This window comes from Bufo bufo, chromosome 5 (genome assembly GCF_905171765.1).
Source record: "Bufo bufo chromosome 5, aBufBuf1.1, whole genome shotgun sequence".
Taxonomy (NCBI): domain Eukaryota; kingdom Metazoa; phylum Chordata; class Amphibia; order Anura; family Bufonidae; genus Bufo; species Bufo bufo.
Genome location: NC_053393.1, coordinates 15,560,098 through 15,577,493, shown reverse-complemented (window position 1 = coordinate 15,577,493; position 17,396 = coordinate 15,560,098). Strand labels below are relative to the sequence as shown.

Below are 17,396 nucleotides of genomic sequence, written 5' to 3'. Positions count from 1 at the left end.
CTCGCCACTGGGTTTTGGAGAGGACTGGCTGCTGGCCTCTTGCCCCTGGATTATGGGCCATATACTAACTTTTAAACCCCTGAACCTATTTAAGTGAATTTTGGATAGGTTTGTCCCCAAGTTATACTGTTTAAATTGATGTTAGTTATATGTATGGCCAATGTAAACTCACAAAGTTGTAACAATTTATAATAAGTGTAACTTGTCAGCTTGGGAGGAAATGCTGGGTGTGTTTCTATTGTACCATTGTCCCATTGTGTGTTTAAATGGTGATGTCTGTCCTGTTGTCTGCACATGTGTATTGGTGACTTCTCTTTGTCTTGAGAGATAATTGGATTACGCCTCGGGTGTCTCGAGGGCAGAGAGGAGGAAACCATGATGCATTGTGGGGATGTGTTGTGTCTGTGTGTCCTAAGTGCTGTTTATCTGTCCTATGTCACAGTCTTCATTCTGGTCCCCTAGGGGCGTGTACACCAGATGGGCTGTACTTACATTGTATGTGTTGTAAATTACTGATTGGTTGCATTTCAAACCCCTGTGGGCAGTACTATGTTTGTGGTTTATGAATAAAAGAGGCTGTACGTGAAGTACAGTCAGACCACTGCTTGACCCTCAACACGGAGCCTTGTCTCGTTATTGGGGGGATTCGCTGTATGCTGTTAGAAGACCGATTGCCAGAAGTGTAAGCTGATTCCTGTTCGTCTGCTAGCAGCTATTCGTGAGGTTCCAGTTTGGAGTGCTACTTTGTATCCAGTTCGGGAGGTTGGTGTCCTGCAGTAGCTGTGCCTGTCTCTCAGAAAGGGGCTTATCGCCTAAACGGATTTTAACCCCTTGTCTGCTGAAACGGTCCGTTACATTGGTGGCAAGCAGCGGGATCGTTCCCACAGCCCAGAAGGACAGCTACAAAGAAACATCATTCCCTGGAATTACAATTTGAGGGCAACGCATGTCCCAGTACAGCGACCCTGACAGCACCAGAATGGAAACAGCAGTGGAGTACGATGAGGGTGTCATGGATGACCGAGATGCAGTCCGCAAAGGCATCTGGTACCAGGTACTGGGTATTGTGGAGTATATGCAGGACGAGAGACTCCCCACGGAAGACCAGCGGTTGCAGAAGCGAGTAGCCCTGCGGATGCCCTTCCTGGGAGAGCAGCCCCGGGAGGAATGGGTAAAGGAATTGGAACTCCTAGCATGGCGGGAGCTGTGGCTGGAAGATGCCTACCAGGCCCTCTGGTGGTATGGGGCACAGTACCTACCCAGGACAGCTGAGCATGACAAGCCGGAGGGAGAGGAGTTTGATGGTCCTGGCTTGTTATGGGAGACTTTTTCAGAGCTGGAGTTTGGGAGCCCTACACAAGCCCGGTTCCATGATCTCTTGGAATGGAGGGAGAGCAGGTATGACTGGGACGACACTCATGAGATTGAGCAGGACCTGGTCCACCTGGTGACCCGGGAGATGGAGCTGGAACAGGGCTACCAGCAGCTGTTCCACGCCAGTGAAAAGGCTCAGCAGGACAGTAAGGTGACAAACCCAGTCTCCATTCCCCAGCGGCAGTGTGAAGTGCAGGGAGAGGAGAGCAGCGTCCTCCCTCCCCAGTGGCAGGCTGAGTTACAGGGGGCAGAGGTAGTTGTTCCTGTCCCCCAGCAGCAGAGTGATATGCCGGGAAGGCAGTGTGAAATGCAGGGAGAGGAGAGCAGTGTCCTCCCTCCTCAGCGGCAGGCTGAGTTACAGGGGGCAGAGGTAGTCGTTCCTGCCCCCCAGCAGCAGCATGATTTTTTGGGAATTGGGAGCCCAGTCTCCATTCCCCAGCGGAAGGCGGAGTTACAGGGGGCAGAGACAGTCGGTCCTGTCCCCCAGCGGCAGAGTGTCCAGCAGGGAATAGAGAGCCCAGTCTCCTTTCCCCAGCAGCAGGACACTGTATTGGGAGCGGAGACGGTCGGTCGCCCTCCCCAGCGGCTGGAAGTATGTATGGGAGAGGAGCTCGTTACCCCCTCTCCCCAGCGGCAGCTTAACGCACCAGGGGGAGACAGTAAGCCCCACAACAGTGCAGATGGGACCGTTGTCTCTGCACTTACAGCACAGGGGGTAGGGACAGTCGGTCTCCCCCTCCAACAACCAGGCTCCAACCAGGCTTCTTCCGTGGTAGCGCTGGCACCAGGGCAGAGTACCGCTGATCCCTGCCCACAAAGCAACCTCCACTCCAAGCCAGGGAGCAACACAGAGACCGGGAGTACCAGCTTCCAACATAACCTTGGTGGACTCACTGGACAGAGACAGGCTACTAAAGTCAACAGGTCCAGTATTTGGTTGTGGGTGGGCTGCCAGACTAACTCAGGTACCGACCGGCGTGAGGTCAGGTATCTGGTTAGTCTTCCCTGGGGGGGGAGATGTGTGGCGAAACCAACCTCGCCACTGGGTTTTGGAGAGGACTGGCTGCTGGCCTCTTGCCCCTGGATTATGGGCCATATACTAACTTTTAAACCCCTGGACCTATTCAAGAGAATTTTGGATAGGTTTGTCCCCAAGTTATACTGTTTAAATTGATGTTAGTTATATGTATGGCCAATGTAAACTCACAAAGTTGTAACAATTTATAATAAGTGTAACTTGTCAGCTTGGGAGGAAATGCTGGGTGTGTTTCTATTGTGCCATTGTCCCATTGTGTGTTTAAAGGGTGATGTCTGTTCTGTTGTCTGCACATGTGTATTGGTGACTTTTCTTTGTCTTGAGAGATAATTGGATTACGCCTCGGGTGTCTCGAGGGCAGAGAGGAGGAAACCATGATGCATTGTGGGGATGTGTTGTGTCTGTGTGTCCTAAGTGCTGTTTATCTGTCCTATGTCACAGTCTTCATTCTGGTCCCCTAGGGGCGTGTACACCAGATGGGCTGTACTTACATTGTATGTGTTGTAAATTACTGATTGGTTGCATTTCAAACCCCTGTGGGCAGTACTATGTTTGTGGTTTATGAATAAAAGAGGCTGTACGTGAAGTACAGTCAGACCACTGCTTGACCCTCAACACGGAGCCTTGTCTCGTTATTGGGGGGATTCGCTGTATGCTGTTAGAAGACCGATTGCCAGAAGTGTAAGCTGATTCCTGTTCGTCTGCTAGCAGCTATTCGTGAGGTTCCAGTTTGGAGTGCTACTTTGTATCCAGTTCGGGAGGTTGGTGTCCTGCAGTAGCTGTGCCTGTCTCTCAGAAAGGGGCTTATCGCCTAAACGGATTTTAACCCCTTGTCTGCTGAAACGGTCCGTTACAAAGGGTTACGCCCGCTTCACAGTGACAGACCAAACTCTGACAGACCAAACTCCCTGTTTAACGCACTGCAAACAACCGCAAAGAGTTGTCGTTAATAGTTGACACACTCATGACTAGTATTGAGCGCGAATATTCGAATATCAATTTTTTTTAGCGAATATCGGCTCTCCGCTAATTCGCAAATATTTCAAATATAGTGCTATAAATTTGTTTTTTCGAATATTCTTTTTATTTTTTTTATTTTTATTGTTATATTTTTTTCTTTCCCACTTCCCAAAAGTAGTTCTTACCTGTCCTTAGGATTCCTGGCTTCCTGGCTGCTCCAGTCAGTGCCCGTTGCTGCTTCTGCCAACTTCCGTGCTCATGGAGCGTCCCCATCACCATGGGAACGTCTCCATACTAGAATGTACTGTCGGATTTGAGAATTACGTTGAAATCGCAATGCGATTAATATAACTTTTAATCGCATTTAGATTTCAACTTAGACCCGGTTTACTATGGTTGGCTTGGTAGAATTAGCGAATATTGTATTCGTCATATTCCTCAAAACGAAGATAACGAAGTATTCTCCATCTTCGTTTTAGCTCCATATTCGTCAACTTCGCTAATTCTAGCAATCAAATAGGAAAGTTGACTATAGAGACAGCTGTGTTTAATTCGCTATGCGATTATACACCTTCTCACCTTCTGGACACACCTTCTCATTCAAAGAGTTTTCTTTATTTTCATGACTATGAAAATTGTAGATTCACACTGAAGGCATCAAAACTATGAATTAACACATGTGGAATTATATACATAACAAACAAGTGTGAAACAACTGAAAATATGTCATATTCTAGGTTCTTCAAAGTAGCCACCTTTTGCTTTGATTACTGCTTTGCACACTCTTGGCATTCTCTTGATGAGCTTCAAGAGGTAGGCCCCTGAAATGGTTTTCACTTCACAGGTGTGCCCTGTCAGGTTTAATAAGTGGGATTTCTTGCCTTATAAATGGGGTTGGGACCATCAGTTGCGTTGAGGAGAAGTCAGGTGGATACACAGCTGATAGTCCTACTGAATAGACTGTTAGAATTTGTATTATGGCAACAAAAAAAGCAGCTAAGTAAAGAAAAACGAGTGGCCATCATTACTTTAAGAAATGAAGGTCAGTCAGTCAGCCGAAAAATTGGGAAAACTTTGAAAGTAAGGGCTATTTGACCATGAAGGAGAGTGATGGGGTGCTGCGCCAGATGACCTGGCCTCCACAGTCACCGGACCTGAACCCAATCGAGATGGTTTGGGGTGAGCTGGACCACAAAAAGAAGGCAAAAGGGCCAACAAGTGCTAAGCATCTCTGGGAACTCCTTCAAGACTGTTGGAAGACCATTTCAGGGGACTACCTCTTGAACCTCATCAAGAGAATGCCAAGAGTGTGCAAAGCAGTAATCAAAGCAAAAGGTGGCTACTTTGAAGAACCTAGAATATGACATATTTTCAGTTGTTTCACACTTGTTTGTTATGTATATAAGTCTTCATGTGTTAATTCATAGTTTTGATGCCTTCATAGTCATGAAAATAAAGAAAACTCTTTGAATGAGAAGGTGTGTCCAAACTTTTGGTCTGTACTGTATATATATATATATATATATATATATATATAGAGCCCCTAATAATGCTAAAAAGAACTATAACTTGTTCCACAAATCAACAAGCTGTCAATTAGTAAAATGTAAAAATAAATTAGACATATTTGGTATTGCCGCCAGTTATATAGTTATTTATTCTACACAGTACTAAAAGATGACAAACTATTTCAGAGTTACTGTTTTTCCCACCTCCCCAAAAAATTAATAAAGGTTAATCAATAAAAGATATATACCCCCATATGGTGAGCTCTAGTCTAGCACAGCTAAGTCAGTGTAAAAATTTAAAAAAAGATGGATCTTGAATTACTATGAGGAAAACGCAAAAAAAACCTGAATCAGTTCTACTGGTGGGCCCTAAGCACCCCAGTCTGACACTGGCTGAAGGTCTCGGTTTGGAAGAGTCAATTGTCATTATGTAAGACATTGGTTTTGAGTTGAAAGTTTCTATGGTTGGCGATTCTCTGCTTGCTCAGTATGAACATTTTTGGTGACAACTGTAGAAGAACTGTCATCGTGAACCGATCATTTTTATGTGTTTTCAGTCCATTCTCCTGGAGAAGTCCTCTTATGCCCAGTGTTGGAGTATGGTGCTGGCCGCTATGCCGAGCAGTACGGTTTCCCGGGTCACTAGCTCGGTCCTCAGTGCTTTGCTCAAAACATTGCACAAGTCGTACTGGCAGCAGATGGTGGGTCTTGTCACGCCCAGATTATTGGGATTACTAGATGTACAGTCCTTGGCACAACCACGGACCACAATCCTGTTTTCTTTGAAGGGGTAGGCTTAAAAAAAGACAAAACACGGTGTAAATGGCACAATTACATTACATAAGCATATTTGCATACTGTACACAGGGGTTATCCAGTAGTATTGGGGGACCACTGATCAGGAGCCTCCATCTGTTGGTCAGAGTGAAGAGTGGCTACAACGAACATTTATTGGTCAGGAGGACTTGGTCCTGCATTACACAGACAGCCCATTGATGTGAATGAACACTGTGTAATACTTAATTTCCCCTGTGGTGGCGCTGCAGGAAAACACTTACTGTCGGGTTTACTCACACATTACGTATGATTGTTTAGGTTCCAACAGGAAAACGGTTTATGATCAATTTATTGACAAGGAACTCTTATAAAAAGTAAGCATTTTCCAAAGTGGAGAACCCCTTTAATATAAAATATTAGTAAGAGAGGTGCCCTTCCAATTACCAGCCTGGCTGAGAGATTCATGCCTAAAATACAGTGTTCTAGACTTATTTTGCTTAAACCTGGTTCCAGATCATTGATGTAGATTGTGGTTGAGTTTTTGTATTTCACATAAGTCGTGGGCATAAAACTGATTTATATAGGGTTGGGTATATGGATGGAGGGGGCAAAATATCCAGTGACCCCATACCACCTCCCTACCTGCCCTGTTCTTCTGAGAATTGGTCACTAGTGTTGATCATGAATATTCGAGTTGAGAATTTTTATCGTGAATATCGGCACTTCGAGAATTCGCGAACATTTAGAATATAGTGATATACTGAATATTCATAATTTAGAATATTCAAGATTTTTTTTAAACAGTACACATGATCCCTCCCTGCTTCTAGCTTGTGGGCCAATGAGAAGGCTGCAATATCTTTGACTTTAGGAGTAGTGTTGATTGCGAATTTTTGTACTGCGAATATTCGTACTGCAAATTTTTATCGCAAATTTTTCAATTGCCAATTTACACAATCAAGAAAATAATGACTGAGATAACGAATTCGCGAATTCGCGAATATTCTCCCAAATATTTGCAAAATATCACAAATTTGAATATTGCCCTATGCTGCTCATCCCTATTTGTCACCGGTGGAATCCTCAACCATCTTGCCACACCAGATAAGTTGTAGGTTGCCAGCTAGTTCTAGGCCTGGTGGTCACTATTTATACACTGCTCATCTCCAGGAGCCAAACGTCTCAAGGAAATAGGGAAACCTGAATAGTGCTGTTCACTGATCCTTTGTGAAAAAGTCAACAGGTAAGTGCATGACTCTCTCCATTAAAGTTTAGGGTAGTTGCTGGCTTTGTAGCACTCAGAGACTTCAGCATATTTTGGTTTGGGTCAGGTGACATCTGGGTACCAGAAGTTGTACTAATATTTGTCAAGGAACCTTCACCCACCTTAGTTTGTCCTGACCTTTTAACTCAAGATCAGCACAGGATAAATAATAAGTAATGTATGTACACAGTGACTGTGACGCTTCGCGATCTCGGCAATACCTGTGACGCTTCGCGATCTCGGCAATACCGATTACCGAAGAAATTGCGAATGCATCCTGTTCACAAGAGCCCTCTCATTCACACAAAGAGTTAAAACTCTCTCAACTCAGAAGTTAATTCACCTTCCCAGCTCCCTGGCCCTAGGAGAAACTCCTGCCAGGTTACATATCCATCAATCTGATATTATCTTGACAAAACCCCATAAAAGTGCCCTCTCTCTATTCTGAGCAGCCCCAGCACAGCAGGGGTCCTAACACCCCTAAACTTATAGAGAGAATGACAGATCCTTATCACGCAGCTGGTTGGTACAAGAAGGGAGATGACCTTAAAGTCACCTCCAATCCATAGATTGCATATTTTCCCCATATTTTCTTCATATTTAATGGGTTAGGAAAATACGGAATGAACAATCTCTTCCGAAATGGTTGAGGTTATTCTAACACACCTTACAGGAAATCCGCAAGCAAATCGGAGATTCCCACTCCGAGATATAAAGGTTCTCAGGCACACAGTATTGTCTTCCAGTCATATTTGGTATCATATGATTTGTAAAGTTCTACTGATTATAATGAATTCTATTTTTTTATTTGACCTACGTGTATGAAGAAACTGGCAAAGCAAGGATTCTGCCAGATTTTCTCTCTCTAGGGCAAGAACTGCCCCCTGTTCCAATTACCCAAGGCTGGACTTATGCGTGTCATAGCCACTCCCAGCTCCAGAGAGGGTAAAACACAGTGACCCACTCAGATCCTGGTCCTTCATCTACCATCTGAAGTCGAATAACATCACGACCACCCACTGGACACGGGCACCCCGCCATCTTGGATTATTCATTGCAAAGACTTTATCTTTTACTGGACTCTACCACGGTAATTCTGAACTTACAGACATTCTATTCCCTTTCATCTCTTACTTATTTCTATCCAACCAATCTGTTTGAATGGCAGGCATATTTACCTGTCAGTTTTAATGTATATTTCTGTGTATAGTTTTTATAATAAAACTAACAATTTATTAATCATTCCAGTTTTGCCCTTGTTACTTGATTATTTGGTCAATGCTAAGAGCTCTGTCCTCAGAAGAGACATACTACCGCATTGTCTTATTTTCATAAATTGTTGATTTGTTAGCTAGATTGCAAATAACCGTTTCTTCCCTTTAGGAATAGCTAGCCGGGGTCTCTTCTCCCCGATTCAAGACGAAGAGCGGCGGCAGCAAATTAAGTTGATTTCCAGCGCAAAATCGATAAAATTTTTTTACCGATTGTACATACAATCGCGATGTATGATGTATGGGCAATTGCATGATGTATGGGCACACCAACCATTCTTAAATGTTTACTGTGCTCAGTGGCGCACCGACAGGGGTGGTCCAGCGGGTCTAGACCCCCCGCCCAGAACAACCAGTGAATAATTATTTTTTTTAATCTCTCAGGGCCGCAACGCCAATCACTACAGGCGGCGCGGCCCTGGTTCTTGTTGCCAGTGGCGTTGGGGGGAGGGGGGCAGTAGGAGATGAGCACTTCCATTGTGGAAGCGCTCATCTCCATATTCATTTGTATCGCCGTCCTGAGGACAGCGATACAGGTGGCTGTGCTGAGGCGGGGCAGGGGAGGGTGAGGGGTCTCCCTTCCCTGTTGTTCTGACAGCCCCATTTTTTGGGGGGTGGCACTTGGGGGCATTTATTTCTTGCCCATTTTGGGGGGGGAACTATGGGGGCATTTCTTACTGGCACATTATGGGGGGGCACCATGGGGGAGTGGAGCACTATGGGGGCATCTGGGGGCTCTAAAGGTGCTTTTTTTTATTGACTCATAATAGGGGGCACTATAGGGGAGAGCGGCACAATGGGGCATCTGGTGGTACTATGGGGACGTTATTTGGGGGCACTATGGGGAAGTGGGGGCTCTAAAGGGGCCTTTTTTATTGGCACATTATGGTGGGCACTATGGCATCTGGTGGCACTAAGGGGGCATTTTTTACTACCACATTATGAGAGGCACTATAGGGGAGAGCGGAACTATGGGGCATTATTTGGGGGCACTATGGGGGAGTGGAGCACTACTGGGACATCTGGTGGCACTAAGAAGGGGCATTTTTTACTGGCACATTGTGGGGGAGAGGAGCACTATAGGGGCATCTGCTGGGGGCACTAAGAAGGGGCATTTTTGTACTGGCATATTATGGGGGACACTATGGGGAAGGGGAAGAGGAGCACTATGATGGCATTTACTGGGGCACTGTTTAGGGGTATTTTATACTGGCATACATTATGGGGACATTAGCTTAACTGCGGGCACTAAGCGGGGGTATTTCATGTACTGTCATATTATAAGGAGAATTATTACTACTAGGGGGTATTATGGGGAGCTTTACTACTACTGGGGGGCTATGAGGAACATGATTACTAGTATGGGCACTATAGGGGCATTATTACTACTAAGTGTGCTCTGGCAGATAATTATTCCTATTGGTGGGATTTTGGGGAGGACTGTTACTTTGGGGGGCACCCTGGCACAGTATCAGCTTAGCACAATTATTTTTGGGGGACATTATCTTTATACTATTAGTGTCTGGGCGCAGTTATTTTTTAGAGCACTGTGTGCCAATAATTGTTTAAGGGGGAACTATCTGTGTGGTAGTGGTATTCCCAGGGGGACTGTTTCTGCAGTATAGTATTGGGGGCATAGCGGGCACAGTATTGGGGCACTATCTGTGTGGTAGTGGTATTTCCAGGGGGACTGTTTCTGCAGTATAGTATTGGGGGCACAGCGGGCACAGTATTGGGGCACTATCTGTGTGGTAGTAGTATTTCCAGGGGGACTGTTTCTGCAGTATAGTATTGGGGGCACAGCAGGCACAGTATTGGGGGCACTATCTGTGTGGTAGTAATATTTCCAGGGGGACTGTTTCTGCAGTATAGTATTGGGGGCACAGCGGGCACAGTATTGGGGCACTATCTGTGTGGTAGTAGTATTTCCAGGGGGACTGTTTCTGCAGTATAGTATTGGGGGCACAGTGGGCACAGTATTGGGGGCACTATCTGTGTGGTAGTAATATTTCCAGGGGGACTGTTTCTGCAGTATAGTATTGGGGGCACAGCGGGCACAGTATTGGGGCACTATCTGTGTGGTAGTAGTATTTCCAGGGGGACTGTTTCTGCAGTATAGTATTGGGGGCACAGCGGGCACAGTATTGGGGGCACTATCTGTGTGGTAGTAGTATTTCCAGAGGGACTGTTTCTGCAGTATAGTATTGGGGGCACAGCGGGCACAGTATTGGGGCACTTTCTGTGTGGTAGCAGTATTTCCAGGGGGACTGTTTCTGCAGTATAGTATTGGGGGCATAGCGGGCACAGTATTGGGGCACTATCTGTGTGGTAGTAATATTTCCAGGGGGACTGTTTCTGCAGTATAGTATTGGGGGCACAGTGGGCACAGTATTGGGGCACTATCTGTGTGGTAGTAATATTTCCAGGGGGACTGTTTCTGCAGTATAGTATTGGGGGCACAGCGGGCACAGTATTGGGGGCACTATCTGTGTGGTAGTAGTATTTCCAGAGGGACTGTTTCTGCAGTATAGTATTGGGGGCACAGCGGGCACAGTATTGGGGCACTTTCTGTGTGGTAGCAGTATTTCCAGGGGGACTGTTTCTGCAGTATAGTATTGGGGGCACAGCGGGCACAGTATTGGGGGCACTATCTGTGTGGTAGTAGTATTTCCAGGGGGACTCTTTCTGCAGTATAGTATTGGGGGCACAGCGGGCACAGTATTGGGGGCACTATCTGTGTGGTAGCAGTATTTCCAGGGTGACTGTTTCTGCAGTATAGTATTGGGGGCACAGCGTGCACAGTATTGGGGCACTATCTGTGTGGTAGTAGTATTTCCAGGGGGACTGTTTCTGCAGTATAGTATTGGGGGCATAGCGGGCACAGTATTGGGGGCACTATCTGTGTGGTAGCAGTATTTCCAGGGGGACTGTTTCTGCAGTATAGTATTGGGGGCACAGCGGGCACAGTATTGGGGCACTATCTGTGTGGTAGTAGTATTTCCAGGGGGACTGTTTCTGCAGTATAGTATTGGGGGCACAGCAGGCACAGTATTGGGGGCACTATCTGTGTGGTAGTAGTATTTCCAGGGGGACTGTTTCTGCAGTATAGTATTGGGGGCACAGCGGGCACAGTATTGGGGGTGGCAGGAAAGGGTGTTCAGAAGATGTGAAGATGATGGAAATGTGGGAAACTAATGTCTGTTCGTCAATCTCTGCAGAGACGGGCGATGGCTGAAAAATCATCATGGCGGTCTGGTCTGAATGGAGAAGATGAGGAAAGAGAACGTCTACAACAAAGGTGACATCACTGGATGTAAGAGGTATGAGGTGCTACAGTATGTAGGAGAGGAGATGCTCCGGCTCCCCCCCCCGCCATTTGCAGAAGGAGGATTCAGAGCTGGGTGAGGACGGCCAAGGGGGGCAGCAGGCCACGGGCGGGTGGCAGATGGTGGGGGGAACCACAGGTCTTAAACAGGATCTGGGGAGGGAGGAGAGCGGAGGAGCTTCCTGGCTGTAGCTTGTTGTATAAGCAGGCAGTGCAGCCAGGACAGGCCCCCCCCCTCTCCGTATGATGACAGGCCTCAACTATAGAATGTCAGCTTTACTGTGTTTGTTGGGAGTGGCCTATTATATGTAGGAGGGGCTTTAAATAATGGGCGGGGCTAAAAACATTGTGCGCCGCATTTTTCAAGTCCTACAGCGCTTTTAGAAATGGCCAGGCAAAAGAATCGGCGCAGCCTGCTACGTGCCCCACATTTTTAAATATGAAGGGGGCTTTGAAAAATGGGCGGGCAAAAGAATTGGCACAGCGCATTACACGTGCCTCATTTTTTGCCTTTCGGACCCCCCCAAGACAAAAAATTCCTGAGTGCTCCCCTGACTGTGCTCACAGTGGATTCGCCTCCAGAAGTCTCTAGCGGACGAGACCTGTCTGGCATAGTACGACGGGATTGGCGGGTGGTTGTCACAGTGACTCCACCAGCAGAATAGTGAGTGCAGCTCTGGAGTATAATACAAGATGTAAGTCAGGATCAGTACAATATAAGTAATGTATGTACACAGTGACTGCACCAGCAGAATAGTGAGTGCAGCTCTGGAGTATATTACAGGATGTAACTCAGGATCAGTACAGGATAAGTAATGTAATGTATGTACACAGTGACTCCACCAGCAGAATAGTGAGTGCAGCTCTGGAGTATAATACAAGATGTAAGTCAGGATCAGTACAATATAAGTAATGTATGTACACAGTGACTGCACCAGCAGAATAGTGAGTGCAGCTCTGGAGTATATTACAGGATGTAACTCAGGATCAGTACAGGATAAGTAATGTATGTACACAGTGACTCTACCAGCAGAATAGTGAGTGCAGCTCTGGAGTACAATACAGGATGTAACTCAGGATCAGTACAGGATAAGTAATGTATGTGCACAGTGACTGCACCAGCAGAATAGTGAGTGCAGCTCTGGAGTATAATACACGATGTAACTCAGGATCAGTTCAGGATAAGTAATGTATGTACACAGTGACTGCACCAGCAGAATAGTGAGTGCAGCTCTGGAGTACAATACAGGATGTAACTCAGGATCAGTACAGGATAAGTAATGTAATGTATGTACACAGTGACTGCACCAACAGAATAGTGAGTGCAGCTCTGGAGTATAATACAGGATATAACTCAGGATCAGTACAGGATAAGTAATGTATGTACACAGTGACTGCACCAGCAGAATAGTGAGTGCAGCTCTGGAGTACAATACAGGATGTAACTCAGGATCAGTACAGGATAAGTAATGTAATGTATGTACACAGTGACTGCACCAGCAGAATAGTGAGTGCAGCTCTGGAGTACAATACAGGATATAACTCAGGATCAGTACAGGATAAGTAATGTATGTACACAGTGACTGCACCAGCAGAATAGTGAGGGCAGCTCTGGAGTATAATACAGGATGTAACTCAGGATCAGTACAGGATAAGTAATGTATGTACACAGTGACTGCACCAGCAGAATAGGGAGTGCAGCTCTGGAGTATAATACAGGATGTAACTCAGGATCAGTACAGGATAAGTAATGTAATGTATGTACACAGTGACTGCACCAGCAGAATAGTGAGTGCAGCTCTGGGGTATAATACAGGATGTAACTCAGGATCAGTACAGGATAAGTAATTTAATATATGCACACTGTGATCCCACCAGCAGAATAGTGAGTGCAGCTCTGGAGTATAATACAGGATGTAACTCAGGATCAGTACTGGATAAGTAATGTATGTATACAGTGACTGCAACAGCAGAATAGTGAGTGCAGCTCTGGAATATAATACAGGATGTAACTGAGGATCAGTACAAGGTGAGTAATGTAATGTATGTAAGCATCATATGTAGATACAATGTAAGTAATTACAGTTATTCTACGTATTTCTATGGAAGGTCACTATTACCAGCAGGTCCATAGACAGTTGTGTAGCACCAGGTCTCTTCATTTGTGCAGTTAGTGGTTGTTGTACATTGCAGAGCAGCGGTCGGTGACTGGCAGAGGTAACACTGCAGACCGTGAGCTGTGGACAGACAACGTTTATCAAGCAATTGATGATAATGGGATATGTTCTCTTTCTTCTAGTAAAATCAATGTCACGCTATTCGGTCTGTGAAGTCTCTGCTAGAGCTGACAACCCTATGATCACATCACTGTGTATGCTATTGTGAAACAGGCTACAGGCCATGGACGCCTTTTACGATTGCATTTTTATAATTTGGGCTACAAATAATTTTTCAATTGGTCTTTATTGAAAATGTTCAGCCGTTTCTGAGAAACACGGATTCTTTCCTTTGTTTGGAAGTGGTCATAGTCTGTTTTCTCCAAATCCTGTCAGGTAATGGCTCATGTGTAACTGTTATCTCTGATCTCCTGACCTCATAAACACTTATTTAAGCCACATATTTTCAGATTCGAGTTATATATGAGTGTTTATGAGGTCAGGAGATCAGAGATAAGAGTTACACATGAGCCGTCAGATGACGGGATTCAAAGGGAGTAAAAGTTTCCAAACAGACTAACTTTTAACCCTGCATCTCAGAAATGGCTGAACATGTTTAATTAAGAAATTTTATTTAAAAAAATTATTTTTACCACAAAATGAGTCAAATGCAATCATTAGAAAATTGTCCTATGGGTGTCCATAGCCTTTAAACTTGATATGGCATGGTCAGAAATGTTCTGGCAAATTTGTCAATTCTGAAGACAAAAAAATGATAAAAAATGCTACACCATTTTATTTCTGCTGGTAACAGCCATTTAGGGCAGCCTAGAGATGCATCAAATTTATTATGAGGCACATACCTTTTAATACTTGGTACTTCAATAGACAGATCTTTAAAGGGGTCTTTTGGCTTGCATCAGCATCCTTAAAAAAAAATCATTACCCTTATCGCTTCTATCTCCCGTTCTGGGCTGTGGTCACATGACCATGTCCATGCAGCTCTTTATTTTCTGTGATGTCATGTCCATGGGCGGGGCAATGATAGGGGAGTGCCCATGAAACTAGCTGGGTGGGTGGAGCTATAAAGTAGCAGGGTGTTGTTGGGGGCGGGGCTGGAGCTATGGCAGAGAAAGTGCATCATGGGATTGATTGGTTACAGCAACAGGAAGTGCTACATACAGGATGGAAACATCTGTTCACATGATGAAAATGGGTCAGGAGAGTCGAAATTGAAAAGAAAAAAGCTTGGGGAGGATGTAGATGAGATAATCATCTATACATATCTGTTCAAAACCATAGTAATACTGGAAAGCCCCTTTAACCCCTTAGTGACCGCCGATATGACTTTTTATGGTGGCCCAGTCTAAGCACTGCACGGGTCTCCGGGCTGTTTAACCCCTTTACATTCCACAGGCAATAGCGCCCGCTGCATGTAAGCGGTTACAGAGGGAGCGGACTCCCTCTGTATCCCATTTGCATCCTATAATTGAGAACCGTTGCTGATGCCAGTGAAACAGGTCCAGGGCCTACTGTAGGCCCCAAGCCTGTCTCCAGCCCGTAGCACTGACATTAACATAGGTTGAACTATATGAATAGTTCAACGTATTTTAGAAGGGATCAAAAAGTTGCTTATTATAGTCCCTTTGTGGAACTGTTAAATTGTTGAAAAAAAAGTAAAAAAAAAAACATGTATTAAATAAAAAATTTCCACAAAAAAATAAGCTTTTCTTCATTAAAAAAAGTTTTTTTTATTTCAATGGAAAAAAATAGCGAAAATAGCGAAAATAAAATCTCCCGCACTACACAAATATCATGTAAATTATCCCATACGGTGAACACCGTAAAAAAAAAAGTAACAATTGCTACTTTTCACCACCAAATAAAATGGAATAAAAAGCAATCAAAAAGTGTTATGTACCCCAAAATGATACCAGGAAAGTGTACAAGACGCCCTGCAGAAATCAAGCCCTCACACAGCTCTATAGGATGAAAAATAAAAAAGTTATGGGTCTTGGGATGCAGCGATGCAAAAACATTTTCTACTTTTTTTCAAAAAGAAAAGGGTTTTTGCTGCACAACAATAGTAAAACGTATATGTATTTGGTAACGCTGTAATCGTACTGACCCAGAGAATAAAGTTATCAGGTTATTTATGCAGAAAAATGAACGCCACATAATTTATAATGTAAAAACTCAGTGGCAGTATTGCTGTTTTTTCATATCCCCCTCCAAGAAAGAGTTAATCAAACTTAATCAGTAAGTTATGTGCACCCCAAAATGGTGCCATTAAAAACCACAACTTATTCCGCAAAAAAACAAGCCCCCATACGGCTACATAGATAGAAAAATAAAAAGGTTATAGCTCTTGGATGGTGACGATGAAAAAAATGAAAAAAAAATAATTATTGCTTGGTCAATATGGCCCAAAATTAGCCGATCACTAAGGGGTTAAGACTGGTATACAAACATCAGTCTCAATAAATCTACTTCCATGTGTTTTAAATCTGCCTCCAAAAAGAAAATGAAGCTGCTGCTGGTGTCACCACTTTTTAACAGGCCCTGAGACATAATTATGGTCAAACCAGACAGTTTTGTGGTGATTGTCCTTCATCAGCGCAGAGAAGATCTGGAGGAAGAGTTACTATTTCTCTTTGTGGACAGCGCCTGTTGGAGTATCACAGACCATGAAATTCTCATCTGTATGCAAATCGTGTCACTGTCCAAAAAGAAAAGAAAGCTGTGCCTCTCATAGCACTAGCTGGAAGGAGAAATAGTACCCCCTCCACGGATCCCGACAAAGGCCTCTCACCCAATTAAGCCAGTTCTCACTGCTCTGCGCTGATGAGGGGAATTCACCCCAAAACACTTGTCTGCAGATGATGTACTGACTTGGCTATACTCCTAACTTATGTCTCAAAGTCAAGAGGCTGAACATTGGCTTCTAGAGATATAGCTCAGATGCTGTACCTAAGTCATACTGTAGATGCCTCCCTGTGTTTTTGACCAGTTACCATCTATTATGGTAGCTGGCACCAACTTAGCAATAAATAGTATGATCATAAATCCCACATCCCAGCAGATCTATCCTTTCCATTTTACCTATAGGGCAAGCAAACGCAGCTGCAGCCACCAGGTAGAAGAAAGCTGATGCTCTCATGGTCCTCAGGTTCCTCGGTGTGTTTTGATCTTCTTGGAGGTACCTGTGTTTTATACTCATCACTCGCCCATTATTACCACCTACATTAAATAATCATAATGTCACAAGTCCCATTTTTTATATTATTAGGTATACAGTCTATGCCAGGTAATAAAACTATCTCTTGTGACCTGGTTGATTATAGGAATTAGTCAATTCAATAATAACTAGATATGATGAAATAACTGTAAAATAACAGTGCGGTCGCGGGGTCCCTCCCTAAACGCTGAGAAATGCAGCAATAAAAGCAGGCAGAAAACTGCTTATTGTCCGGAGGTGAATCTTATTATGTGCCAGATACAGCGCCTTGAAAAAGTATTCATACCCCTTGACCTTTTCCACATTTTTTCACATTAGACCTACAAACTTAAATATATTTTATTGGGATTTTATGTAAAAGACTAACACAAAGTAACAAATATGTGTGAAGTGAAAAAAAAAATTATACAAGGTTTTCCACATTTTTCATAAATAAAGACCTGGAAAGTTTGGCGTGCATTTGTATTCCCTAATTTCTGTTCATAAT

At 44.4% G+C, this 17,396-nt stretch overlaps 1 protein-coding gene across 1 annotated transcript; it reads right to left on the bottom strand.

Annotated features, from left to right (window-relative positions):
* Positions 1–5,198: 5,198 nt before the first annotated feature.
* On the bottom strand, positions 5,199–17,032 carry LOC121002104 (secreted Ly-6/uPAR-related protein 1-like). The gene is made up of 3 exons (XM_040433412.1): positions 16,774–17,032; positions 13,636–13,752; positions 5,199–5,673 (listed from the first exon to the last, which is right to left on the bottom strand). The coding sequence occupies exons 1-3, from the start codon at positions 16,889–16,891 to the stop codon at positions 5,459–5,461; spliced, it is 450 nt and encodes a 149-aa protein (XP_040289346.1). The 5' UTR covers positions 16,892–17,032; the 3' UTR covers positions 5,199–5,458.
* Positions 17,033–17,396: the final 364 nt, after the last annotated feature.

Excerpts from the sequence above, each read along its gene's own strand:
- LOC121002104 (XM_040433412.1), bottom strand. The coding sequence starts at position 16,891 with ATGAGTATAAAACACAGGTACCTCCAAGAAGATCAAAACACACCGAGG. Across the intron at positions 13,753-16,773 it reads TGCGTTTGCTTGCCCTATAG|CTCACGGTCTGCAGTGTTAC; the intron begins GTAAAATGGAAA and ends GTCTGTCCACAG. Across the intron at positions 5,674-13,635 it reads AACTGTCTATGGACCTGCTG|CCTACCCCTTCAAAGAAAAC; the intron begins GTAATAGTGACC and ends TCTTTTTTTAAG.